Below are 27,235 nucleotides of genomic sequence, written 5' to 3'. Positions count from 1 at the left end.
CTTGAAATTGGCTAATGTATTGTTAGCCCCATCCAGCTCTGCCTCACAGCTGAAAAAATGAAGGGAACTTTGTACAGATCGTACAAGAAAAGTACCTCAATCGTATTAAATTTCTCCCCTCTTGCACTACGGACTTTTCCTCTTGATGGAAAAAAACAACAACCCCACAATCCTTTCTCCCAGAGTCTGGTTCTACTCAACTCTGCAATGGGGGTACCAAGAAAGTTCAACTAAAGAATTTGGATTGTGGGAGGGAAAGTCTCTTTCTGAACCAGGCACTTCTAGAACCACTTGTGATGGAAAATGGCCTCATTCCCAACACTGTCAGGATCTCTTTGGGCAGAAATTAAGAATATAAAACACAGAAACAACCGAGAACTAATTCTCAGTTTTTACTTCCGGGTCTTTGCAGGGTGATGCTTATTTGTTTGGCTCAAGTTTCAAACTAGGTAGAGTCCCATCAATGCTTACATGGTTCATAGAGGTTGCCTGAAGGCTCACTGAAACTTCAAAGGATGAGTAGTTATGGGAACAAGCCTTCCAAACCCCAAAACGCAATTGACAAGCCAGGTGGCGTATCTCAAATGTTCCCATCCTCCCTCACCAATCCAAATGCTGGCCTATTGGTTGGGCAAACTGGGACTGTCAGATCTAGCTGAAGAACACTAGGTTGGAAAAGGGAAAGCAGGCCTACGTCTATATCATCTGGCAGAATTATACCTGTTTTATTTATAAATCAACAATTATTAGATGACGTTGAAACTGAGCTTAACATAATTATACTTGGCCTTCAGTTACGACTGGCAGCTGAATTATGCAAATTGAGGGGGGGAATCAAAAGCAGTTTTTGCATCGGGTTCTTTATACAGTGGGACAAAAAAGTATTTAGTCAGCCACCAATTGTGCAAGTTCTCCCACTTAAAAAGATGAGAGAGGCCTGTAATTTTCATCATAGGTATACCTCAACTATGAGAGACAAAATGGGGGAAAGAATCCAGGAAATCACATTGTAGGATTTCTAATGAATTTATTTGCAAATTATGGTGGAAAATAAATATTTGGTCAATAACAAAAGTTCATCTCAATACATTGTTATATACCCTTTGTTGGCAATGACAGAAGTCAAACGTTTTCTGTAAGTCTTCACAAGGTTTGCACACACTGTTGCTGGTATTTTGGCCCATTCCTCCATGCAGATCTCCTCTAGAGCAGTGATGTTTTGGGGCTGTCGCTGGGCAACACGGACTTTCAACTCCCTCCAAAGGTTTTCTATGGGGTTGAGATCTGGAGACTGGCTAGGCCACTCCAGGACCTTGAAATGCTTCTTACGAAGCCACTCCTTCGTTGCCCGGGTGGTGTGTTTGGGATCATTGTCATGCTGAAAGACCCAGCCACGTTTCATCTTCAATGCCCTTGCTGATGGAAGGAGGTTTTCACTCAAACTCTCACGATACATGGCCCCATTCATTCTTTCCTTTACACGGATCAGTCGTCCTGGTCCCTTTGCAGAAAAACAGCCCCAAAGCATAATGTTTCCACCCCCATGCTTCACAGTAGGTATAGTGTTCTTTGGATGCAACTCAGCATTCTTTCTTCTCCAAACACGAGTTGAGTTTTTACAAAAAAGTTCTACTTTGGTTTCATCTGACCATATGACATTCTCCCAATCCTGTTCTGGACCATCCAAATGCTCTCTAGCAAACTTCAGACGGGCCCGGACATGTACTGGCTTAAGCAGGGGGACACGTCTGGCACTGCAGGATTTGAGTCCCTGGCAGGGTAGTTGTTACTGATGGTAGCCTTTGTTACTTTGGTCCCAGCTCTCTGCAGGTCATTCACTAGGTCCCCCCGTGTGGTTCTGGGATTTTTGCTCACCGTTCTTGTGATCATTTTGACCCCACGGGGTGAGATCTTGCATGGAGCCCCAGAACGAGGGAGATTATCAGTGGTCTTGTATGTCTTCCATTTTCTAATAATTGCTCCCACAGTTGATTTCTTCACACCAAGCTGCTTGCCTATTGCAAATTCAGTCTTCCCAGCATGGTGCAGGTCTACAATTTTGTTTCTGGTGTCCTTCGACAGCTCTTTGGTCTTGGCCATAGTGGAGTTTGGAGTGTGACTGTTTGAGGTTGTGGACTGGTGTCTTTTATACTGATAACAAGATCAACCAGGTGCCATTCATACAGGTAACGAGTGGATGACAGAGGAGCCTCTTAAAGAAGTTGCTACAGGTCTGTGAGAGCCAAAAATCTTGCTTGTTTGTAGGTGACCAAATACTTATTTTACCGAGGAATGTACGAATTAATTCGTTAGAAATCCTACAATGTGATTTCCTGGATTCTTTCCCCCCATTTTGTCTCTCATAGTTGAGGTATACCTACAGTTGCAAGAAAAAGTATGTGAACCCTTTGGGATTACGTGGAGTTTTCCATGAATTGGCCATAAAATGCACTCTAAACGTCATGTAAGTCACAACAATAGGAAAACACAGTCTGCTTAAAATAATACTACACAAACATTAGCTGTTGTCATGTTTTAATTGAACATAACATGTAAACATTCACAGTGCAGGGTGGAAAAAGTACGTGAACCCCTAGCCTAATGACTTCTCCAAGAGCTAATTGGAGCCAGGAGTGAGCCAACCTTGACTCCAATCAGTGTGATGATATTGGATGTGTTGCTGACAGCTGTCCTGCCCTTTAAAAACACACACCTCTTTTGGGTTTACTGGTCTCAAGAAGCACTGTCTGATGTGAACCATGCCTCACAGAAAAGAGCTCTCAGAAGACCTACGATCAAGAATTGTTGACTTGCATGAAGCTGGAAAGGGTTACAAAAGTAGCTCCAAAAGCCTTGATGTTCATGTGTCCACAGTAAGACAGACTGTCTATAAATGGAGAAAGTTTAGCAGTTGCTACTCTCCCTAGGCGTGGTTGTCCTGTAAAAATGACTGCAAGAGCACAGCGAATAATGCTTAATGAGGTAAAGAAGAATCCTAGAGTGTCAGCTAGACCTACAGAAATCTCTGGCACATGCTAACATTTTTGTTGACACTTCTACAATAAGGAAAACATTAAACAAGAATGGAGTACATGGGAGGACACCACGGAGGAAGCCATTGCTGTCCAAAAAAAATATTGCAGCACGTTTGAAGTTTGCAAAAGAGCACCTGGATGTTCCACAGCACTACTGGCAAAATATACTGTGGACAGATGAAACCAAAATTGAGTTGTTTAGGAAAAACACACAACACTATGTGTGGAGGAAAAAAGGCACAGCACACCATCAAAACCTCATCCCCACTGTAAAACATGGCTGAGGGAGCATCATGGTTTGGGGCTGCTTTGCTGCCTCAGGGCCTGGACAGATTGTTGTCATCGATGGGAAAATGAATTCCAGTTTATCAGGACATTTTGCAGGAAAACATACGACCATCTGTCCGACAACTGAAGCTCCGCAGAGGATGGGTGATGCAACAGGACAATGACCCAAAGCATACAAGTAATTCAACAAAACAATGGCTTCAACAGAACAGAATACGCCTTCTGGATGGCCCAGTCAAGAGTCCTGACGTCAACCTGATTGAAATGCTGTGGCATGACCTTAAGAAAGCAATTCACACCAGACATCCCAAGAATATTGCTACACTGAAACAGTTTTGTGAAGAAGAGTGGTCCAAAATTACTCCAGATCCTTGTGCAGGTCTGATCTGCAACTACAGGAAACGTTTGGTTGAGGTTATTGCTGCCAAAGGAGGGTCAACCAGTTATTAAGTCCAAAGGTTCATATACTTTTTCCACCCTGCACTGTGAGTTTCCATCTTATGTTCAATTAAAACATGACAACAGCTGTTTGTGTAGTATTATTTTAAGCAGACTGTGTTTTTCTATTGTTGTGACTTGCATGTTTAGAGTGCATTTTATGGCCAATTCATGGAAAACTCCACGTAATCCCAAAGGGTTCACATACTTTTTGTTGCAACTGTATGATGAAAATTACTACATCCATTGCCTGACGTGGCAGTCACTCTATGAGAACCAGCCTTTTTGTGCAGCTTTTGTGCATTTCTCCACTGAATACTGTAAAGATTTGGCATTATACTTACCTGCACAGCTACAAAACCTTCCTTAATCCTGTTTTTTCCCCCCTCAGAGGCACCCATTCAAACGCTTAATGAAGACACCGTTTGATCTCTTTTTATTTCTTTAATTGCAGTTAATACAAAGATTCCAAAAATAGAAAGAGTTCATAATGGCAACAAGTGCCAGCTTCAAGTTTTGGGATATTTTTTTTCTCAATTAAAACATTTAAAAAAACAAAAAAACAAAACCCAGCAAGTGTGGACATGTAATAAATTTGTACAGTTTAACGAGGAGAAGGGAAAGGAGAAGGGAAAGACTGGAGGCTCTTTCCCTTCAAAGGCCAACAGCTTCCACTTCTTGTATGAAATGGGAGCACCAAACATGACTGGATGTAAAAAGGTACCATAACAAGCGTGGATAGATTTGTGTGTGTATGTATCTTTAGTGTAGTCAGTACATGGGGCAGCCATTGAAGGCATGGCCCTGGTAAAGTGCTGGGGCCGCCTCCTGGCTGGACTTCTACCCTCATTAACCATGGTTCAATCAAGGCACAATCCCAACAATGGTAGTTTGGACCCAGGAATCCTTATGGCTCTAAAACATGATTTACAATCTTGACTCGAGTGGGAAGGAGCATTTCTGGGCAACATGGCAGGCACACTGCTACATACTGAAGTCCTACAGCCACTGTTTTTCCCTCCATGCAGGATTGTCCAAAGGGATTCATCACCACGTCCACGTGACTCTCAGCAACCTACTTCTTTGCTGACCTTGGTTAAACCAAATATCCCCCAAATCTGCCTATTTCAGATCGGACTCGTTTCATACAGATCCCTCATACACCAGGACTGTGATGTTGCCCACTGTAACTTAAAGAGAGGAGAATAAATGGGCTGCCTTCTTCTCATCGTAATCCCACCCAGTTACTTCTGCAGCAAATGTAGAGTACGTTGGACTACAATCCCCAGCATCCTTCAGCAATGACCATACTGGCTAAGATTACTGGGAATTGGGTTTTTTTCTTTTTTCCCTTCAGGGGGCAGCATCTAACCTCCGTCCAACAAAGGACTAGAAACCTGTTTCATCGTGAAGAAAGGGCTGGGGCAGCTGCTGGCATGAGAAGGAAGAAGGAAGAGAGAGGCAATTGGTCTTCGGCTGACACAAAAGCAAAAACAAAGCTGTGAGAATAGGAAGGGAAAACAAAAACGGTTTGTTCTTTCCAACATTCATTAACTTTTAACAGCTCCTCCCGGCTTGTGTGCGTAAGCAGCAGTTGGCTGAACTGCAAGGGAGGGAAAGAACTTCCTTGTTTGTTGGTCTCTGAAATTGGAAACCTATCCCCGCTCGGGCCTTCCCCCAAACACAGGAATCCAGACCCTTAGCAAGGGAGACCAAACAGGACCAGAAAAATGAAGCCAGGAAAAAAAAATCGGGCAGCAGGGCCCATTCCGCTCAAAAACTGACTGAAGTTTGACTTAAGTCTGCACACACAGTCTTCAGGACTCCACTGAAAACCAATCGGCACACTTAGAGCAAGGATGAAAATATAAAGTAGCAGGTTGGTCAGGCTAACAGCTGGCTGGTCGACCGAATAGCAGAGCTCAAAGCTTTGGTCCCGAGGGGATGAGATGACCTGCAACTTGCCCGCCACCCCCTTCTTAGCCAATAAGGCAGCACTATTTTTTTATTTTTATTTTTTTTAAAAGAACCCCCCTGGACTCTACCCCTCTTTGCTACCAGCCCCACACTGCCTAAACCCAGATTCCCTTGCAACGTCTCGCCGATGGTGGAGAAAAAGGAAGAAAAAAAAAAGCAAGCTGGCCTTGTTGATCCATCTGGTTCCCCTTGTTTGCAGTGGCCCTCGAGAAACACACGTTCCACAGTTATGTCGGGGCACAGTTCGAGAAGACAGGAGGACCTGAACACTAGGAAGAATAAAACCAATGTCCACTCCCTGCAATATAAATATTAACAAAAAATCTCCAACTACTTTTGGTTGCTTGGAGCTGAAACCAGCTGAAAATGTGTTTTGGGGGGTGGGGGTGGGGGAGAGCAGGAAATAGGAGAGGCATAGTTGCTTGCTGCCAAGCAGCTGCAGCACAGAGACAGCAAGGCAGTTGTTAAGGCAAATGATATGAAGCAGGCTTGTGCGTACATGGAAAGTCTCCTAGCTCCTAATAGATTCATCCCCAACTCATTGTCACCTTCCAAGGGGCTGAGGACTATGTCCTCACGGCGATGGAACCTAGAGCAAATCCCAAGTGGGAAGTTATGCCTTCAGCATCATCAAGCGAGGTAAAAACCACCAGGGGACAAACATCAGAATCCTTCCATCTTCCAGGCAACCGTTCACACTGAAAGACAGTGGAAGAACTGGGTTGAGGATAGGCATCCTACTGACCCGGCAGCCTCCTAACTGGGTGCCGTTTAAGGCAATGAAATCACTCCCTCCCCTTCCCCCCTCCCCAAAGAAACAGATTAAAGCTGGAGTGCAGGGACACTTCAATCTTTGAGCAAATAAGGAGTGTGGCATTGGTGGGACTGGCTAGCTCTGTCCTCACTAATGCTATGGGGGATCGTTGCAAAGGGTTTTTCTATGTCCATGGATCTCACCTTTCATCCCAGGCAAAACACAACTGCAAGACAGAATGTTAAAACACACACACACACACACACACACACACACACACAGAGTAAGAAAGGATTTCCCAAAGCCAGCAGGGGCAATGAGGGCTGGAGGTGTGAAGCAAAGGTAGCTTCACCAACCAGGCAAAGAAAGCAACCACTTCAAAACAACCTAGAAAGATCCTGCATCAGAAGATCAGGCAAAAGCAGAAATATCCGAGAGTACAAAGGAGGAGGCCATCCTGACTCCCTGCCAAGAGATGACCAGCCTCCACATATTTTCGCCTGGGGGCTGTCCAAGAAGCACTGCCAAGAATATGTAAAAGCAAGTGTGGAGGATGTACCTTTTAAAGAATCCATCCAAAACATTTGGCATTGCCTTGAGGGAGGGAGGGAGGGAGGGAGGAAGGAAGGAAGGAAGGAAGGAAGGAAGGAAGCCCCTAAAGGTTGGGCTGCAGTGCATAGATACTAGCACTATTGGGAATTGGGGGGGGGGTATTTTGGATGTCCCTGCTCTTGATGGAAAGGCTAGAAGCTCTAGCATCCAGCCATACCCTGGTTGGAAACTGCTCTGGCATTGCACAGAAGGCGGCCAGGCAGATTATTGCCTCCAAAGTGCTTGTATCTGCCTTGTGGCAGGGTGATGGGGAGCAATTGCACTGTTCCCTTTCCCTCCTGGCCAATACTGAAGGCACAGAGTGAAAAAAAAAAGTAGTTTCCCCAGTGGCCACAGCACTAGGAAAATGTTAGGGTGCCCTTAGTTGGCCGAGGCTGGTGTAGACATCTTCTGCTCCACTCAACTCCTCAAATACAGGAATCAGGTTCAGCAGCTCAGTGTCTGTCATGTCATCAAACCAAGACTGGACTGGCACCTACAGGACAGTCAGGAAGATAAAAGAGAAATCAATCAAAAGCATGCAGGCAAGGAACAGGGCATCGTATTTTGGAAAAGTAAAGCAGCCCAGGCAAAACTTGGGATTTGGGGAGTGGCATTAAAATGGCTCAGTGGGTTAGGACGCTGAGCTTGTCGATCAGAAGATCGGCAGTTTGGCGGGTCGAATCCTGAGTGTTGCGTAACAGTGAGCGCCTGTTACTCATCCCAGCTTCTGCCAACCTAGCAGTTCAAAAGCACGTAAAAATGCAAGTAGAAAAATAGGGACCACTACGGTGGGAAGGTAACAGCGTTCCGTGCGCCTTTGGCGTCTAGTCATGCCGGCCACATGACCACGGAGACGTCCTTGGACAAGCGCTGGCTCTTCGGCTTTGAAACGGAGATGAGCACCGGCCCCTAGAGTTGGGGAACCTTTACCTTTATTAAAATGTAACCTCAATTATTTAACTCTTGGCTACACTCCCTTTGGTCCCTACTGGGTCAGGCCAAGGCTAGTTTCTCAAAGTGATCAACAGATGCTCTGGGAGACCTAGTAAGCTAGAGATGAAGATATAAACCTCCCTGCTCTCCCCCCCCCCTGTAATGGGCATTTGGGGATATGTTGCTCCAAAGTTGGGAGGCCATGTTGAGATTCTTAAGACCAATCACCCTTGAGACCTGCCTTTCAGGAATTTAGTCAAGCCTTTTAAAGGCTGTCCACGTTAGTGCCTATTAGCATGTACTGTGTCAATGAATTCCACTACTTCATTATGGATTGTGTGAATAAGTGGGGGGGGGAGGTATTTCTGTTTTAATTCTCCTTCCAATCCAGTTTCAGCTGGATGGGCCCTGGCCCTTGCGTTTTGAGAAAGGAAGAAAAAAAATAAATCCCTGCCTAGCTAGAAGTGATAGTAGTCTTCCTACACCAGAGAGTGAAATCTGAGAACTGCTTGAAGTTGGTTTTAAGAAAAGGGAAGATATTTCAAAATATTAAAAAGGGAAACAAAATGGCCTATTACTGGGATGATGCCACTTTAAAATGCAAGAAGCTAGACTAGGGGTAGGCAACCTTGGCTCTTTTATGACTCGTGGACTTCAACTCCCAGAATGCCTGAGCCAGCATGGCTCAGCTTGGAAACCTCTCCCTTTCCCCACAGCATGGCTGGCTCAGGAATTCTGGGAGTTGAAGTCCACGAGTCATAAAAGAGCCAAGGATGCCTAGCCCTGAGCTACACAGTGGCTGTAGGAACGCCAGTCAAGGAGAGGGAATCTTTCTGATTATAATCTTGGTGTGTAGGACACCATTCAGTAAACTGGGAAAGGAATCAGAGGAGGGACTTGACATCTCAGTCATCTCTACATGAAGACTAGAAAGTCTTGCAACGATGAGGCAACGAAGAAGATTAGCAACTGCCACAACGCTATTCCTATAAATGTCTGGCTAGGAATCTGAATAGAAGCACTGTCCCCTTTTCGGTCACTGAAGAGGGAATGTCACTCCCAAAGCAGACCATCCGTCATTTGTGTTTGGTTCAAGAATGCAAACGTCACAATAAACACCACCTTAAAAGGGAGAAGCAAGGGAACAACTCTTGAAGACGCTATTGGTTGTTTTTTTTTAAAAAAAATTCTTCCAGATTAAAATGTTTTTTTTTTAGCCAAGCGATCTTTCAAAATCACAGCTACAAATTAATCCACTCCTTAGCCATCATTTACGGAAGGTTAGAGAGGACTGCCCACCGCATTCTCTGGATGGAAGATGTAGGAAGCTGGAGAATTATCCAGGATCAGGGTTTTGCGCAGATCACGGCCCAGCCGGCTGAGATCCTTCACGTAACATCCCTGGTGGAACACGCACGACTCCCGGAAGAGGCGGGCCCGGAAGACTCCACACTTGTCCAGAAGGTCAGTCACTGGGTCAGCATACTGGCCAAAAGGAGAGCAAAAGAGGTGAAGAGTCTGCTTTTTCGCACAGAAACAAAACAATTACAGTCAGGATAATCTGAACACTATGCCTCTGCAACTAGGTCCCATAAAAGCAAAATTTGTTATTTGGCGTTGATTTGTTTTTTTAAATGAAGTTTTGTGGAATTGGCTACCTTTCTCCCTCTCTCTCTCCTGTTTTTATAAATCACTCCAAGTGGTCCACATAGCTATTACTCCTTTTCCTCCTGTTTTCCCCACCTAAGCGAGGTGGGCTGGGCTGAAAGTGATTGGCCCAAAGTCACCCAGCCAGCTTTCGGGCTTAAGGCGGAACTAGAACTCCCAGTCTCCTGGTTTGTAGCCTGGTGCCTTAACCACTAGACCACATTTTGGTGGGTAATGCCTCAGTGAGGACACCAATCCTTCCTGTGCCCTCACTCTCCAAACGTGCTGGACTTCAATACTAGGAATTACTTTTGGCATGTTAAATAGAAATTTGGGGGGTTAAAATAACCATTATCTATAAAACACCCACTTCAACAAGGCTGCCATATGTATGTGCATGTCAACTTTAGAATGAGCATGGTTGCAGCCATCTTTTTCCTTCTCATTCCTAGTTGCCACATAGCAAGGAGTGGGTGGGTGGGGGTGTTTAGCCAGGTGTTGTGCTAGACAAAACAGACTTTCTCTCTCTCAGACTTTCTCTCATGGGAACCAAGGTCATCGGCTGCTCTAGGCGTTTCATGAAAAGCCCACCAACAAGCTGAGTGGGGAAACGTAGTTGCTTGCATAGCCTTAGGGGTGGGATTTCTTAATTTTGGATTGGGGAATTGTTATGCATCTCTTCAGACTTGGTTTCACTTTTGAAGTGCCGATACTCTGTATCAATAAACATGTTCTTTGAGGAATTTACAAGCCTCGGAGCTCAGCTTTGTTTGTCTCTGTTGATCAGAACCTTGACAGTGTGTGTGTGTGTACACACACATACATACATGCACACAGACACATATATATATGCGACAATCATTTGCGTGTGTGTGTGTGTGTGTGTGTATAGAGAAAAGCAACAAAGATGATTGGGGGACTGGAGGCTAAAACATACAGTTGCTGGAATTGGGCATGTGTAGTTTAATGAAGAGAAGGACGAGGGGTGACATGATAGCAGTGTTCCAATATCTCAGGGGCTGCCACAAAGAAGAGGGAGTCAAGCTATTCTCCAAAGCACCTGAAGGCAGGACAAGAAGCAACGGATGGAAACTAGTCAAGGAGAGAAGCAACCTAGAACTAAGGAGAAATTTCCTGATAGTTAGAACAACTAACCAGTGGAACAACCTGCCTCCAGAAGTGGTGAATGCTCCAACACTGGAAGTTTTTAAGAAGAGACTGGCCAGCCATTTGTCTGAAATGGTATAGGGTTTCCTGCCTGAGCAGGGGGTTGGACTAGATGACCGTCCCTTCCAACTTATTATTTTATATATATAAGGGACATGGTGGCTCAGTGGGTTAGGACGCTGAGCTTGTTGATCAGAAGGTCGGCAGTTTGGCGGGTCGAATCCCGAGTGCCGCGTAGCAGAGTGAGCGCCTGTTACTCGTCCCAGCTTCTGCCAACCTAGCAGTTCGAAAGCACGTAAAAATGCAAGTAGAAAAATAGGGACCACTACGGTGGGAAGGTAACAGTGTTCCGTGCGCCTTTGGCGTCTAGTCATGCCGGCCACATGACCACGGAGGTGTCCTCGGACAAGCGCTGGCTCTTCGGCTTTAAAACGGAGATGAGCACCGGCCCCTAGAGTTGGAAAATCTCTCTCTCTCTCTCTCTATCTATCTTTACGCAAATATGTTGGCCCGTATTTGGGCCGACAAGGTGTTCAAAATACTCGATATATATATACACACATATATAAACAAATATATATATATATATATATATATACACACACACACACACTCACATACACACATATATATGTATAAATGTGTGTATATATACACTTATATACATATACATACACACAATGCACACACATATATGTGTGTGTATATATATGTGTATGCACACACACACACACACACACAAAGAATGCGCGCACACACACACACACACACACACTCCTTCTGCGGTCAGTTATAAGGATTTAAACTCCCTGCAAATCTATAATTACATCTTACCAATTTCACAAAATTTAAGTCACAATTTCCTTCTTATTATAGCACCAGGCAACTTTGAAAGCATCAGACAAGCCCTATGTCCGGCAAAGCTTTCTGCAACCCACTCACCTTAGCTAAGCTGGCTGTGAAGAGCACACATTCAAACAGCTCCCCCATCCGCCTCAGGAATTCATCTACAAATGGCCGCTTCAAGACATACACCTAGAGATTAACGGAAAGGTGAGGAGATGGTACATAAAGTGCTTGCTTATATCTGCAGAGTGCTTTAGAACTGGCATAGCCGAAGGTCAGGTTTAATTCCAGTGTTGCCAAAATATGCAAAGCATGGCAAATATTTTAAGGGTGAAGCAGTAAATGGAAAAGAGTTGGCAGAATGCTTCTTCGACCCATAATCCTTTTTTGTGTAATTTTTATTAAATATTTTCTTAAAAGAAGATTAAAAACTAATACAAACTAGTATAAATGAGAAAAACAGAAGAAGAAAGAAATCAAAGGGGAAAAAAGGTAAAAACACAAGAAAGGAAATAAAGGTAAAAGAAAAATAGAAAAAAAAATACAAAGAAATAACATCGTCTTCTTTACAGTGGTTATAAGTCTCATTATAAATTTATTTCTTACTCTTAAGGTTACAACATAGCCCTCTTCTTTCTATAATCTATTCTGTCTAATCAACAAATCCATAAATCATAAGTACGTTTATTTCTGTTTCATGCAAAAAGTCTATAAAGGAGTTTCCAAACCGCAATAAATGTAGATATTGTCTTTACTCTGGTCAGGGATCCAACCCATAATTCTTGTTTCACAATCTATCCCACCACATACTCTTCCCTTCATTACCCAGCCTTCTTTTATCCCTCAGGGTCTGACACACAGGGGCAAGTCACGTAGGGAGAATAACCGCATTTCCAGACTCTATTCATTATTATTATTTGGCAAGCATCCAGGTACAGAGATCTGTGTTTGCTCAATCAAATGAATGAAGGGGTTTGGGGAAAAACTTTAGTAGGACTGGAAATCTAACTTTGCAAGCATAATAATTGATCTCAGCCTAGGTTCTGAAACAGCTGCAACAAATCTTTTTTCCCCCTTTCAAATTCTGGGAATTGCATTCCCAATGCATCTTGAAAATACCACATTTTGGAAGGTTGCCTTAGACATCCAGTGTCTGATCATCATAGAGGTGAGCAGCTCCTGGAGGAAATGTGGAACATAAATCTAACAAATAAAATAAGAAGGGAAGACGGGCAAATCGCTAGGAAGGAACCTCATACTGTACCTCCCCAGTGTCACCAATGAAAGAACTGGTTGAGGTACTGGACAGGGAGACCTCGGTTCGAGTCTCTGCTCAGCTATTATACTCAACAGAAGATACCACATCTTAATCTAAGGTATCTCACCCAATGGGCCACGCCCACCCAGCACCCGGCAATCCATAAGTGGGCTTTGGGTTGCAGTTTGGGCACTTGGTCTCTAAAAGGTTCACCATCACTGACCTAGGTAAAGGTAAAGTAAAGGTTCCCCCGCACATGTGTGCTAGTCGTTTCCGACTCTAGGGGCCGGTGCTCATCTCCGTTTCATAGCCGAAGAGCCAGCGCTTGTCCGAGGACATCTCCGTGGTCATGTGGCCGGCATGACTAGACGCCAAAGGCGCACGGAACGCTGTTACCTTCCCACCGTAGTGGTCCCTATTTTTCTACTTGCATTTTTACATGCTTTCGAACTGCTAGGTGGGCAGAAGCTGGGACGAGTAACAGGCGCTCACTCTGCTACGCGGCACTCGGGATTCGACCTGCCAAACTGCCGACCTTCCGATCGACAAGCTCAGCGTCCTAACCCACTGAGCCACCGCGTCCCTATCACTGACCTACCCTATCCTAAATTCTTTGGAAGATGAAATATATAATATGAACAGGAACCGTGAATCATATAATTGTATTTACTCTTGGAAGCAAGCAGCTATGCTATCAGTTCTCAAGAAAGGTACATTCAAGCTACTGCTTTATAATCTGCTGTATATTATCTATAAAGGACATTCCTCAAAAGAAGCAAGGAGACAAGTTGCTGGACCGTGTTGCGTAAAGGTCTCAAGGACCTTTACTTATTTTAAAGTGGGTGGTTCCTTGGTGTACTTTTTATTAAGAAGCTGCACCAGCTGGCCGGTTCATGATGATCTGCAGAATCTTTTAAGTTACACTTCCAGCCTTTGCTACAGCCCACCAATTTAAAATCTGCCAAGTCCACTGCAAGAACAGCTTCTCTTGTTGATAGGGCAAGGAGTAAGCTATGTTGTTAGAAACCAACTGCAGGCTTATTTAGCTACTATTTCAGACATTTTAGGGAGCAGAGAACTGAAACAAATGTAGATGAAGTCCCAACAGTCCTTGGTGGTCTCTGCCATTCTTCACCTCTTCACATTCTTCACTTTTCCTCTCTAGAAGCTCCTGCTGTTGCATCATCCAATCAGGGAGATCATTTCAAGGTTGCAAGAAGCCGCCTCCTGAAACAAGTAATCAAGAATAGGCCGTGTTGCCTGATAACAGCCTATCCTGGATTACTTGAACCAGGCTGAGGCCTTCACCGCAGGCCTTCCTCCTCTTCTCTTGTGCAGGTGGTCTTGGCTAAGAGAAAAGGCCTAAGCACACACTTGGTGCCAGGAGCGAAATAGAGCCAAACCCATCCAACTCCCAACAGTGTAAAGCAAGAGGCTTACCTCATGAGTTGTTCCCTCTATCTCAACCGGCACAATGAAGTCAGCGTTGTTGATTGGCTGAGAATTTTGTTAAAAGGGACATGTTAATTCGGCAAACAAACCCTGCGCTATTCTCCCCCTCCCCGGCAGGACCCCCTTGTCAAATGTTCTGCCTAAAGGTAGTTCCTGACTTCTTTCCAGGATTTTTTCCCCAAGATGTTATTTAATAGGCTCTGCTTCCATTTCCATTGCAAGACTCTGCATTTTGCCTCATTTTCAAAAGATCCATCTTAAATGCCTGAAGCAATGTGTATCAAAAACCTAAATTCCTGATGGGTCGGGCATTCTTTAGTCATGCTAATTCTAACTGCTGGCAGATTTCTTCCCATTTGTTGATGAGAACCACCCAACCCAAACTTGTTATTATATAATTCAGTGTTCCTTAACCTCAGTGAATTTAAGATGCATGGACTTTTAACTTCCAGAATTTCCCAGCTAGCATGGTGGCTGGGGAATTCTGGGTGTTGCAAGTTCACACATCTTAAATTGCTGAGATTAAGAAACACCGACCTAGAGTAAGCAACACAGTGCCCCCACTAAGAAGCTCTAAACTCATAAGTTCTAAAATGGCTCCTGCTACTTGGGGCTTACGAGGAGATGTACTGATGGCATAAACTTTGATCTTCTTTGGTAAGATTATCACTCCTTCCAAGGGCAGAACATATATGAAGAGATGTGCTGAACTCCTCCTCCTTTTAGTATGATACAGGTTGTGCTAGATTTAAGGCCTGTTGCTCAGTGACCATTTGTAAGTTACAAAGGATCTACCTTGGGGCTACTTATGAATAGGATTCAAAGTTCCAATAGTCAGCCCCCATTCCCGCCTCCCATGCAACCACACGGCCGCACTTTGGGTGTTCAGCAACATGGCTGAATTCACAGTTGTTTGTGGTGTCCTGCAATCGCATGACCACATTTTATTATCATTTTGCAGAAAAGTGGCACTTCCCGTTTTTGGCAAAACTGATCAAAACCACTGATCTGCTTAACAATGAATTTACTTAATGGCTGCAGCAAAATAGGTCGTAGAACCAGACCACGGGCCAATCACGTGACCAACCCATTTTGTAACCGTTACGACGCATGACCACGATGAGCAGACTTCATTACAATCATAGGTCAAAGGCTACCTGTATGTTGGCCAATATATCTGAAAGCCATCAAACAGGAGGAAATTTAAATCAGAGGTTCCCTCTGAAGCAGACCTTCATTCCCCTGCTCTAGGATGCCCTCCGGGTCTTCTTGTCCTCGTTTATCTATTATGCAATATGACAGAAATCAGGGAGCTACTCAAGGGTTTCACCTTGAAGGAACTGTGCACTAAGGTCTCATCCAGGTCAATCACCACACATATTCGGCCCTGGTCTTGTTGAGTCACCTCAGGGAGAAGGCATGTTCCAGGAATCTAGAAAAAGGAGACGTGAGCTTAGCTTCCGCTGGCTGCAAGAACCACATTTTGCGACAGGTGTCGTATCCTGTTTTAATTCTACAAGTCTTAACTTTGAAACTTTATCTTACAGCTGTGAAAAAGTGCACAAACATAGCAACTGTTAGCAACTCTTTCAATCCAACAGATCTTTTCACCACATCAAGCTCTCTGTTCCTGGAACAGAGGCAGCTGGCTTTAAGGCACTTCTTTGCAAATATTACCTGAGCCCAGTTCTCATGCATCGCATCCCATTTCCTTTTTACTCTAAATTTCCGCCCTAGTCTGCTTTATATGTCATGCATTCCCAAATGCTTCTGGGCAGCTTAGGAAAAAAAAATGATGCTGTTTGGGAGGGATAATTAACAAGCTTCCTGCAGTTATATTAACAAGTGCAATATTTTGCCTTTTGAAAAGTTCTTGCTTCAGCAACTAATCCATCCTGTTTGCAGAGAAAAACAGCATGGCCAAAAAAAAACCCTACAAAAAACCCCCAACCCCAACCCCCTAATATTTAAAATGTGCGTATCACCTCAGGTTTTAGACCTCACAGATCCTTAACCCCCACAATAAAGATACAGGTATCCTTGACTTACAACCATTCAAATTAGCGATTGTTTGAAATTATGATGGTGTCACAACAGTGATGTAACAACTGGCCCTTGCACTAATGACGGTTGCAGTGTCCTTGGGTCACATGATCAGAATTTAGGCAAGTGGCTTACATTTATGATGGCTGCAGCATCCCAGGGTCATGTGATCCCCATTTGAGACCTTCCCAGCCAGCTTCGCAGAAACAAAGTCAATGGAGAAGCCAGCAGAGAATGTTGCAAATTGTAGTCATGGGATATCTTGCTTAATGACCGAATTCCTTAGCAACCAATTTTCTCTTCAGTCAAGGATTATTGCACTCAAAAATGCTTTTCTTCCCGTTAACCAGGGGTGGCAAACTCAATTTCATTGAGGGCCGCATCAGCATTGCAGTTTCCCTCAGGGGGCCGGGTAGGTGCGGCCAGGGTGGGCGTGACCTGCTAGGTGGGCGTGGCTAGAGTGCGTATGGCCTACTGGGTGGGCATGGCCAGCTCTACATCGTTCACATCAAGGGTGCCTATGGGGGCCTGGGCAGGAGTGGGACAGATCTGCGGGTCTCTGGCAGAAGGAGATGAGACCGGGGCAAGTGCCAAGGCAGTGGGGGCCGTTCCCTCACTGTTTCCAGGATGGCTTTGCGGGCCACATGAAACCACTTTGCGGGCCGGATCCGGCCCCCGGGCCTTGTGTTTGACATGCCTGCCGTTAACTAACAGATCTATTTTTAATTTCCTGTTTTTTTATCACAGGAGTACAATTAATACAGATGCTTTTAAAAATGTAGAATAATTCCAGTGTTATACGCTGTAGGCTCCCTATATCTTCACATTTAGAAAGTTTTAAAAAAGAATTGAAAGTTAACTGGACAATGGTACATCCTTAGCCTAAAAATAAAGTCACTGAGGCTTTAAAGTGGGCACGGGGTGAATCCAATAATCACCCCGTGCCCACTTTAAAGCCTCAGTGACTTTATTTTTAGGCTAAGGATGTACCATTGTCCAGTTAACTTTCAATTCTTTTTTAAAACTTTCTAAATGTGAAGTGAGTTATATTATATACTCTTTCAGACAAGTAGATTGCAGCATTTGGTCAAAGCCAGTTATGAACAGGTGAATATGCCTTGAATTTACATACTGGGTTGACATATTAAAATTTTCTACAGCAAACATTAGATCCCTTTTCAAAGTAGTCACTGCCATTTACAGTTCAGAGAGCACATTTATTTTTTTAAAAAAAATTAAGCCTACTTGTGTGTCATAAGTTGGTCTGTAAACTGCAACTGGTATTTATTAATTGGGTAATTTTTATTTATTTCACCTATCTTGTTTTTATCACTGAAATGTATTTTTATGATTATACTGTATTTTATTATACTTAATAAATATATTATACTTTTTTATTAATGTTTGCTGATCCCTACCCTAAACACCATTTGCTGCCAAACTGGGCTACAAATTTAGGAAAGAAATATATACTGTTCCACATTTCTGTTCACACAGAAACTTGCAAATTTTCAGGCAAACAGGTTAACAACTTCTCTCTTCATTGCCTCTCCATTCCTCATTATGGCATTTTTTAACCTCCAGGGAAAACTGTATTTATTTGACAGACAGCTACATTTCCCAAGAGCACATTGATCCACGTTGCTGGCATGTGGGAGGATGCCTCTACAAGGCAGGGAAAAGGAGTGTGTATACACACCAAAAAAGGAGCAGCAGTCTGCAGAGTCAAGAATATGTTCTGCAAAAGTCCAAATTGTTGAATGGAGGAAAACACTGCCACGATAAAGCCTGCTGTATTTATCCCCCAGGTATCTCGGTAACTTCATTTACACAAAACTATTGATGAACCCATTTCTGAATTCTATCATTTCTGCTTATGAGAATATTAGCTTTCTACTCAGGACAAACATTTGTTGTAGTCCAATCTCTACTCTGAGTGAAGAAATTCCTGCATCCCAAATGGGAAAACGGTCAGTCCTGTGAATCCTCACCAGCAACTGACAGGGGAAGAGTTTGAATTACATAGCATGCCACGTTCCTGGTCTCAGAAATTTGCTCTTCAACAGCAAGAGAACATGACACCACCCCCCTTTCACAGGAGATGAACAGAAATTTGTTTAGTCAGAGTAGGGTCATTTTCCTTTGTACACAGATACAAATATGTGAGCACCTACACACAGAGAAGCAAGGCTGTTAACACCAGGTGAGAGCTGGGTATCTACTACATTATTTTCCTTCCTTGCTGCCCCACACATTATTTGGATTATCACATAAAAACTGAAGCTAACTGCAACTAAGTCTCACCGAAAATGCTGGCAATGTTACAACCAGCAGACACAATGAACCATTACTCGATTCACAGTAAGCAGGACCCCCCAAACGCCACTGTTTGCTGTCCCTTACTAGGGATTTTCTTTCAGTGGGAAACTCCCTATGCCTGCCATTTATTTCCAGAGGGCAAATGAAGACTTGGCTCAAGAGCAGATACAGATCTCTCTTGCCTTTAGAACAAACACATACCTGATAAAACTGGTATTGGAGACACTGCAACAGATCAGACTAAAAGGGGGGAGAAAAAAAGAGGAGAGCAAAGATGTAGGTTTATGAGAAAGATGAGACTGTGACACTATTCTTCAGGGAATTTCAGCAAAGCCTTCTATCTCCCTCTGACAAGGAACAGCCTTGCAAAGGCTGGTTTCACACGCTACTATACATATTTATCACCCAAAACAATCATGGCACATGAAGAAAAAGGGTCACCAAGGAACTCTGAAAAATTACAGGCACTACACGCTTGAAAAGCTTAAGCCAGGGGTAGGCAACCTGGGCTCTTTTATGACTCGTGGACTTCAACTCCCAGAATTCCTGAGCCAGCCATGCTGAGGGGAAAGGGAGAAGTTTCCATGCTGAGCCATGCTGGCTCAGGAATTCTGGGAGCTGAAGTCCACGAGTCATAAAAGAGCCAAGGTTGCCAACCCCTGGCTTAAGAGTATATTTTACAACGTATTGAGGAACAGGAGAGAGAACTTTCCCTTTCTGAGAACACAACTCACCCAATTTAAATGTGCATGGTGGTAACTCTCCTCCTTAACACTTAAGCATTGGAATAGGAAAGCCAAGCTTATCAGTTAAAGGGGACTTTAAGTCTGTTAATGCAGCACTCGTCTCCTCAGTTATGCAGCAGATATTTAGGGCAACAGACAGAAATTAAGCAGTGCTCTTACAGGCAGGTTTTTTTTCCCAAAATAAAAAAACCACAAGCAAAATAGGTGTGTTGCATCTCTGTTAGGTTTATATCTAATTTAGTAAACCACAGGCTAAATTTTAAAAAGCGAAGGGTAGGTGACAATTGATTTTAAGCGCTCCTGCCCACCAAAAGGTTTCCTATCCTTGCTGTGCATAATGGCAGTTTTCCCTTTACTAGTGGAAATTAATGTCCTCTTTTTAAAGAGGCTATTCATCCACAGCTCAGAGACAAGGCAACTAAGTGATGTAGTTTTAAAGAAGGGATAGGTATACGTCATCAGCTGTAAATTTAAGGTTTTTTTGTCTGCTTACACAATTATAGTGAATAGAATGAAGTCCATTTCGAGATAAAACAGGTTTGCCTTTCACTGTTACACTCTCCCATTGTGATTAGCTGTGTGGCTTCCCAACCCATGGAGAAGCAGAGCAATCTTCATTATGGGCAATTTATTTCCTCTTTCTATATTATATCACTTTCTGTAGATACCAGTACAGATACCACAATCTTCCTCAACCACGTTTTCTAGATGTGTTGAGAGACTGCTGCTTTTAACTTTCCCAGTTGCAAATTCTGGGAATTTCAGTCCTTACACACTGACAAAAGTGTTGGTTTGGGAAAAGCTGCCATGATTTACAAAACAATTCTCAAAGCAATTGCTTTCAATACAACCTGGTACTTCCTTTATAAAAAGGACAAAAAGAAAGAGCCGCTGGTGTTTTTCCGAGCACAGGACCAAGGGTTTGTTTGTGTAACAAAAAAAAAGGGAGAGATATACAGGTGGGAGAAAATTAAAAGCAAGAAAGGACACTCACAGACAGAATAGCTACTTGAATATTTGATGCCTGGGAAATCAGGTAGAGGGTTATATCCTATGGCAGGGGTGTCAAACTCAATTTCATTGACGGCCACATCAGCATTGCGGTTGCCCTCAGAGGGCCGGGTGGGTATGGCCTGGGTGAGCGTGGCCTACTGGGTGGGCGTGGCTAGAGTGCGTATGGCCTACTGGGTGGGCGTGGCCAACTCTACATCGTTTGCATCAAGGGTGCCTATGGGGGCCTGGGCAGGAGTGGGACAGATCTGAGGGTCTCTGGGCCAGGGCCAAGGCAGTGGGGGCCGTTCCCTCACTGTTTCCAGGATGGCTTCGCGGGCCACATGAAACCACTTCGCGGGCCGGATCTGGCCCCCGGGCCTTGTGTTTGACATGTCTGTCCTATGGGCACCCACTTAACCTCTGGAATGCCAGAATCCAGAAAGGAAAAGGAACTACTAGATAAAGTGGCTCCCAAGCCCACTTACTGCGTTTGCAAACCCTCTGGGTGGGTGCGTGGGTGGATTCAGCTGTGACTGCACCTGTACTTCCTCACCTTGGCAATGGTGTTAGTCTCTTCCTTATGCAACCCATGGCTGTTGCCAAAGGCCGTCTGCCCCACATTCTGTGCACGAAGGCAACAGAAAAGCGCCTTGAAGATGCTCCGGCCACGAGGCTTCTTCGGGGAAGATTTGGACACCAACACTACAAACAGAAGAAGAGTTACCATAAGAACTTGTTGCAGGTCTGCAGCTCAGGAGAACACTTCATTCCCTCTGGAGTAAGCCACCCTCAGGGACTTTGGGTGATGATTGGCCAGAAATAATCAACAATAATCCACATAGAGTGGGACAACAGTATGGATCCATCAGCCGTCAATACGTCTCATTTCTTCTTTGCTTTATTGCTGTCAATAGGTCAATCGTCAGCTTTGGTGAAAGGACTTCATTTTGTCAGAGCTTATGAAAATAAGGAAGAGGCTGAATCTTGCCTCCATTTCTCACAAAGTTCATGAGAAACCAGCAGGTGGCACCACAGATCCACAAATATTGCCCAATTCATGCATGCTCTTCCATCACTGACACTCTGGAGAAGACTGGGAAAACTTATGAAGTAGGTTAGTCCTTGACTTACAACTGGTTGTTTAGTGACTGTTTAAAGTTACAATAAGACTCCCCCAGAACTACTTACAACCGCCACCACCCCACTTGATCACATCTGGGCACTTGGCAAATGGCCTGCATTTGCACCTGTTTGCAGTAATTCCAGTCATGCGAATGTAATTTATAATGTTTTTGACGTAAATCAGTGTTTATTTTTGATTTCCAGCAAAAAAAAGACCCTTTGGGGGTCACTTAACGATTGGTGTAAAAAGGGTTGTAAAACTGGGCATGGTTACATGGAGACTTGCTTAACAAACACAATTTATGACCATAATTCTGGGTTCAGTTATAGCTATAACTCAAGGACTACCTGTAGACGAGTAAAATTGGATGGAATTACCTGGAGGGGAAAAAAGGGGGAGGGGGGGACTGCACTAATCAGACTTGCCTCTGGCTGTTGCCATTGTGTCACTGCAGACAGAACATATCTAGAAAGGATTACTAAAGATAGGGCCTGAAAAGCATGAGGTTCTCCATGCAAGGAAATGGGCCAATTTCATAGGCAACCAATGAGAAGCAGGGAAACTACAGGCTATAGCAGGGGTGGGGAACCTTGGCTCTTTTATGACTCATGGACTTCAACTTCAGCATGGCTGGCTCAGGAATTCTGGGAGTTGAAGTCCACGAATCATAAAAGAGCCAAGGTTCCCCACTCCTGGGCTATAGTTTGTAATTCATGTAGAACCCATTGGTTGGAAAAGGCTGTTTTCATCTGTTGCAGTTCTTTGCCCAGCGCAAATTTCTTGCACTGCCTGAAAAGATCTATGAGGAACTATTACTCCAAAGATGGATTTTTAAATAAATAAACACGTTCTACAATCAGGCAAAATTACTTTCTTAAGAGGCTGCTTGCTATCCTTTTCTCAAATACAGGTCGCCCTTGACTTAGGGCCACAACTGAGCCCAGAACCTCTGTTGATAAGCGAGACAGTTGGTTCAAGTGAATTTCACCCCATTGAACAACCTTTCTTGCCACAGCTGTTAAGTGAATCACTGCAGTTGTTAAGTTAGTAACACAGCTGTTAAGGGAATTTAGCTGCCCCATTGTTTTTTGCATGACACACACACACACACACACACACACACCAGAATACTGCAGCCGTCATAAATAGGAGCCAGTCCAAATTTTGATCACATGAACCCTGGGGATGCTGCAACAGTTATGAGTGTGAAAAACAGTCGTCACTTTTCCAGTGCTATTGTAACTTTGAACAGTTACTAAAAGAACGGTTAAGTTGAGGATTACCTGTACATTACCACATTAACTACTGTTTTTTCCCTTACTGCCGGGATAAATCTTAAGAAATGGAATTTTTTTTATTCAATTACTAAATCTCTAAGTTTATGAACTACTCAGGAGCCACGCGACCCCTTTCAGGGGTGTCAAACTGCCGGCCTGCAGGCCAGATGCGTCACCAGGAAACCACACCCACCCCATTGCCGGCAATGGCGAAAAAGCTCCGATATGTTGTGCGACGTCACGTGACGTCGTGAGTTTGACATGTATGCCTTGGTGCTTCAGAGCCGGAATATAGATTGCACTCTGCAAGCCATGTGTGCTTGTATGAGTCAGTCCAGTAGGGCTGGATATGCAGAGCTAAGGTGTGATTATCTTGAAGTAGCCCCAGACACAATCATATTTGGTTACAACATATTAGCCATGTGAACTCATTCTCCATGCTGAATTTAACCAAGAAAGTTATAATTGCTGAGCTTTTGAGCAAGATCCTGGAGTGATTCATCCCAATGAATAGGACAAAGCAGCTAATTTCTGGACAGTGTTACTGAGTATTTATTCTTACATGCATTCTACTATGTTTTGTTTTTAATCTACATTTTACACAAATATCTAGGGAAAACATCCATCTAAACATACAGTCTTGAGTGTATCTTCTCGAAGCATATGATTTTCTAAATGTATTTCTATTCTAGAATTAAGCACATTTAGTTTTATAGTTGATCGGCAAACTTCAGAGAAGTATATAAAAGTCCAACAAATGTTCACACCTGCACATTAGCCTGGAAATGCAGCTCGGCTCATGTTCCATTGGAATTCAAAATCTTATAACCTTTTTATCTGCATTCCACTACAGTAGATAAAGTAGCCCTCAAGACCTCTCTTGCAACAAACAGAGTTGATCCAGGTTTTCTGAACAGAACAGCATGATGATGATAAAAAAAAACTGCACTGTGAACCATCAAACCCAAACCATAAGTCTTATTTGTGCGGGAATGTAACCTTGATCTGTACAAAAGCAACTGAATGAAGTGGTCCAAATAGGCAATCCAAAATACAGTTGTCCAAAAAGCGTTTTAAAATGATCAGCACAATTTTGACTATTCCTCCACATTACTAAAGTCCCACAAACTTCTATTCAAAGGTATTTTTTTCATACTCTTTACTGTAATAATGTAGAACTCTTAGATACTCAGTATCATACAACACAGAAAGAAGTAATATACTGCTTTCTGGGTTTTTTGCCATCAATAAACAGGGTGTCTTTAAAAGAACAAATCCTCAAGTCTTAAAACTTCTGCAAAAGCCGTGATATTTAGTCATGTTCACTCTGCAAACTAGGGAAGGAACTCTTAGAGGCTGAGTAATCAAAGTCCTATTTGCGTCTGAGACAAATTGGAAAAAAGAGAAGCAGAAAGTCTAAGACAGATTCCAATGTTAAAAGGCAACAAACCTTTTTTTAATGTGAAGGAGGTAGGAAATTATCAAAAAAGCATCCCCTCTGTGTCCCAAATTTACATCCCCAAACCTACAAGGGAACTGCTTTTAAAAAAACAAAAACAAAAAAAACCTCAAACTCAGACCTTGCTCTGGATAGACACTCTTGCTTCCAAAGGTCACTGTATAATATCCAGAAATAAACCCATAGGTACTTAGATCTCAAACTGGCCATCTGAAATCAGACAATGTCCCTCTGGCTGTGGCCTTGGTTAATGGAAAACTTTTCATCTGCTCTGTTAAGAATCTCAAAGAACTTTTCACTGAATAAGAGGGGGAAGGGAAAAGCCGGAGATACAGATCTGGGCACCAAGGGGTTGGTTGAAAAGTTCAAGGCATGATTAGAACGATTGCTGATGGCCAGCAGATACTCTCTGATCCATAATGGGCTAGTTTTTTTGATAGCCTAAAATGTATCTGATAGTCTCCAAATATCTTGTTGGAGCTTTGTCAACTTCATGGCCCAGAGGGCTGCGTGCTGTTATCCAAGATATGAATCTATGTAGGCTGCAGAGATTGATGTGAATTACCTGGGCCTTGCTAACTATGTGGCCTTGTTAAGAGCTCACTGTTTATCAAGATTGCACTTTCTTGATCACTTTCCATGAGCGAGCAATGGCCCTACGTATTGAACGATCGAAGAATATACTCCTGCTTTAGATATGGAAACACACATGAACAACTGAGTCTAGGTTAACAGGAAAACAAAACCTGTCAATGCAAGCAAGATCCAAGTAGCTATCTACTCCAACTTGGTTCCAAGTTTAAGGATCAGGTTGCCTAAATCAGCTTCATCTAAACAAAAGCTAAATTCTTGTCTCAGGTGGGAGGGGTGACAACAGTTGAGAAGAAAATTCTGGAACAGTTTATTAAGCATAAGATTCTGGCAGGAAAAAATAACACACACTGGACTAGAGCACCATTGAATAGATAGAGAGCAAGTTGAACAACTGCGTCTGATGAGTGTTGTACCAAGGGTTTCGTGTGAAGCTGAAGAATCAAAAGGCAAACAGGAGAGGTCCATTCTAGATGCCATGTTGTTGGCATTGTAAGAAACAAAACCACAAAACCTGTTAAGTGGTGATGGATACGGGACTTAACAAATGTCATAAGAGGACCATATCAAGGTTTTGCAGGATCAGAAGGAACACATCAGGCAGAAAGAAGCAAACTGAATTTCAACTAGGACAAATCTCAAATTTGGATATGGGTAGGAAAAATCAAAGGCATGAATATAGGATCAGGAAGAGCAGCATATGCAAATAGGAACTGGGTGTCTTTGGGACTCAGAAGCTGAGTATGAGCCAATCATATGATGCAGCTACCAGAAAAAAAAAGTACAATCCTGTTGCATCCACAGAAAAATAGCATCAATATCAAGAGAAGCCATTGCTTTTGTATATTCTGCATTGGTCAGTCGATTCCTAGAATACTGCATTCAGGACTAGACATTGTATTTTAGAAAGGACATTAACAGACTGGAGTGTTTCCAGAAGAAAGCAACCAAGGTGGAGGAAGTCGGAGATATCAAGTGTACTTAGTCTGGAGAAGATTGCAGGAAGATTGCATGACAGCTGTCTTCAAGCATCTGAAATATGTCACGTATAAGGAGGTTATTATTCAAAGTGGTTGAAGACAGGACAAGAAATAAAGGATTGACTGAGTTACAAACTAAATTTTAGTTGCAAATCGGAAAGAATGCCCTAAAAGTAGGAACTGTTCAATAATGGAACAGACTATTTTCAGAGCTGGTGAACTTCGGATGGAAACTAATCAAGGAGGGAACCAACCTAGAACTAAGGAGAAATTTCCTGACAACTTGAACAATTAACCAGTGGAACAACTTGCCTCTGGAAAAACAGGTTACAAAACGAAGGAGAAATCTGGAGGGAAGAGGAACAGAGCAAAATCAAGCAATAATTACTAATCATAAATGTCTCAAATTTTATTAATAGTAGAATACACTGGAGGTTTTTAAGAAGAGATTGGACAGCCATTTTTCTGAAGGTTTTTAAGAAGAGATTGGACAGCCATTTTTCTGAAATGGTATAAGGTTTCCTGCTTGAGAAGGGGATGGACTACTAGGAGACCTCCGAGATACCTTCCAGACCTGTAATTCTGTTAACTCTCCCGCTCTTACATGATTCAAAGCAAAGAGACAGTAGGAAGTACCATAATTGCAAGAAAATGGAGTCACTTGTTCTTAGGCATTGTTTCAGTTCTGGATTAAGGTTGAAGTCTCCGCCAAAGGTTTCCCAGGATAGGAAGATTTAGAGGGAGACGTGCGTTTTGTTAACATTTAACTAAAGAACGGAATGTAGCGAAGGATGATAAAACCTCTCCTGGGAAATGTTGAACCATGGCCCTAGATCCTAAATACTTTTGTTTATTTCATGCTTTCAGCAAACTGCACCTTAACCCTTGCTTAAAACGGGAGACTCCACCAGTCAATATTGCAACAACTGGAGCAAAATTAAAAGTTGGCAATAGACACTACAGAAAGCATGTTTTCTTTTCCTTTTGTCTACACCGCCACAGCCATCTGTTCCTCTCCTCCTCCTGTTTGTCTCATGCCTTCCCTGTCAGCTGTCAAGCTCAGCTAAGATACATCAGCGATATTATATAACTAGTAGCAAGCAAGACCCTGCAAGATAAAATTCAAGTAGGAATTTCCGACCCTCAAAGTAGACTTCAGCAGGTTAATTTGGGGGTGCATATGTGTTTGCCATCTTTGTAAATTAGTTTCGGGAACTATCACTCACGTAAAACAGCAAAAAAAAATGTTGGCTGAGTTTGGGTCAATGACTATAGATGCCCCAGCAAAAATATACTACTGAACCATGAACTTATT

At 43.2% G+C, this 27,235-nt stretch overlaps 1 protein-coding gene across 2 annotated transcripts in view; it reads right to left on the bottom strand.

The window, feature by feature from the left end:
• Positions 1 to 4,174: 4,174 nt before the first annotated feature.
• CTDSP2 (CTD small phosphatase 2) overlaps positions 4,175 to 27,235 on the bottom strand; it is a 57,677-nt gene continuing 34,616 nt past the window's right edge. The window contains exons 2-8 of one of the 2 annotated variants that reach the window (XM_081317230.1): positions 21,044 to 21,192; positions 18,953 to 18,991; positions 15,720 to 15,821; positions 14,378 to 14,434; positions 11,776 to 11,868; positions 9,319 to 9,504; positions 4,175 to 7,579 (exon numbers count right to left, since the gene is read on the bottom strand). In XM_081317230.1, the coding sequence (XP_081173356.1) occupies positions 7,454 to 7,579; positions 9,319 to 9,504; positions 11,776 to 11,868; positions 14,378 to 14,434; positions 15,720 to 15,821; positions 18,953 to 18,991; positions 21,044 to 21,192 (752 nt within the window). In that variant the 3' untranslated portion in view covers positions 4,175 to 7,453. The remainder of the gene's footprint in view (positions 7,580 to 9,318; positions 9,505 to 11,775; positions 11,869 to 14,377; positions 14,435 to 15,719; positions 15,822 to 18,952; positions 18,992 to 21,043; positions 21,193 to 27,235) is intronic. The other variant, XM_081317231.1, reaches the window with a different exon arrangement.

Source organism: Vipera berus, assembly GCF_964194415.1.
Source record: "Vipera berus genome assembly, chromosome: 2".
NCBI classification, from domain to species: Eukaryota; Metazoa; Chordata; class Lepidosauria; order Squamata; family Viperidae; genus Vipera; species Vipera berus.
Note: the sequence above shows the minus strand (reverse complement) of the source record. Positions and strands in the feature narration are given on the sequence as shown.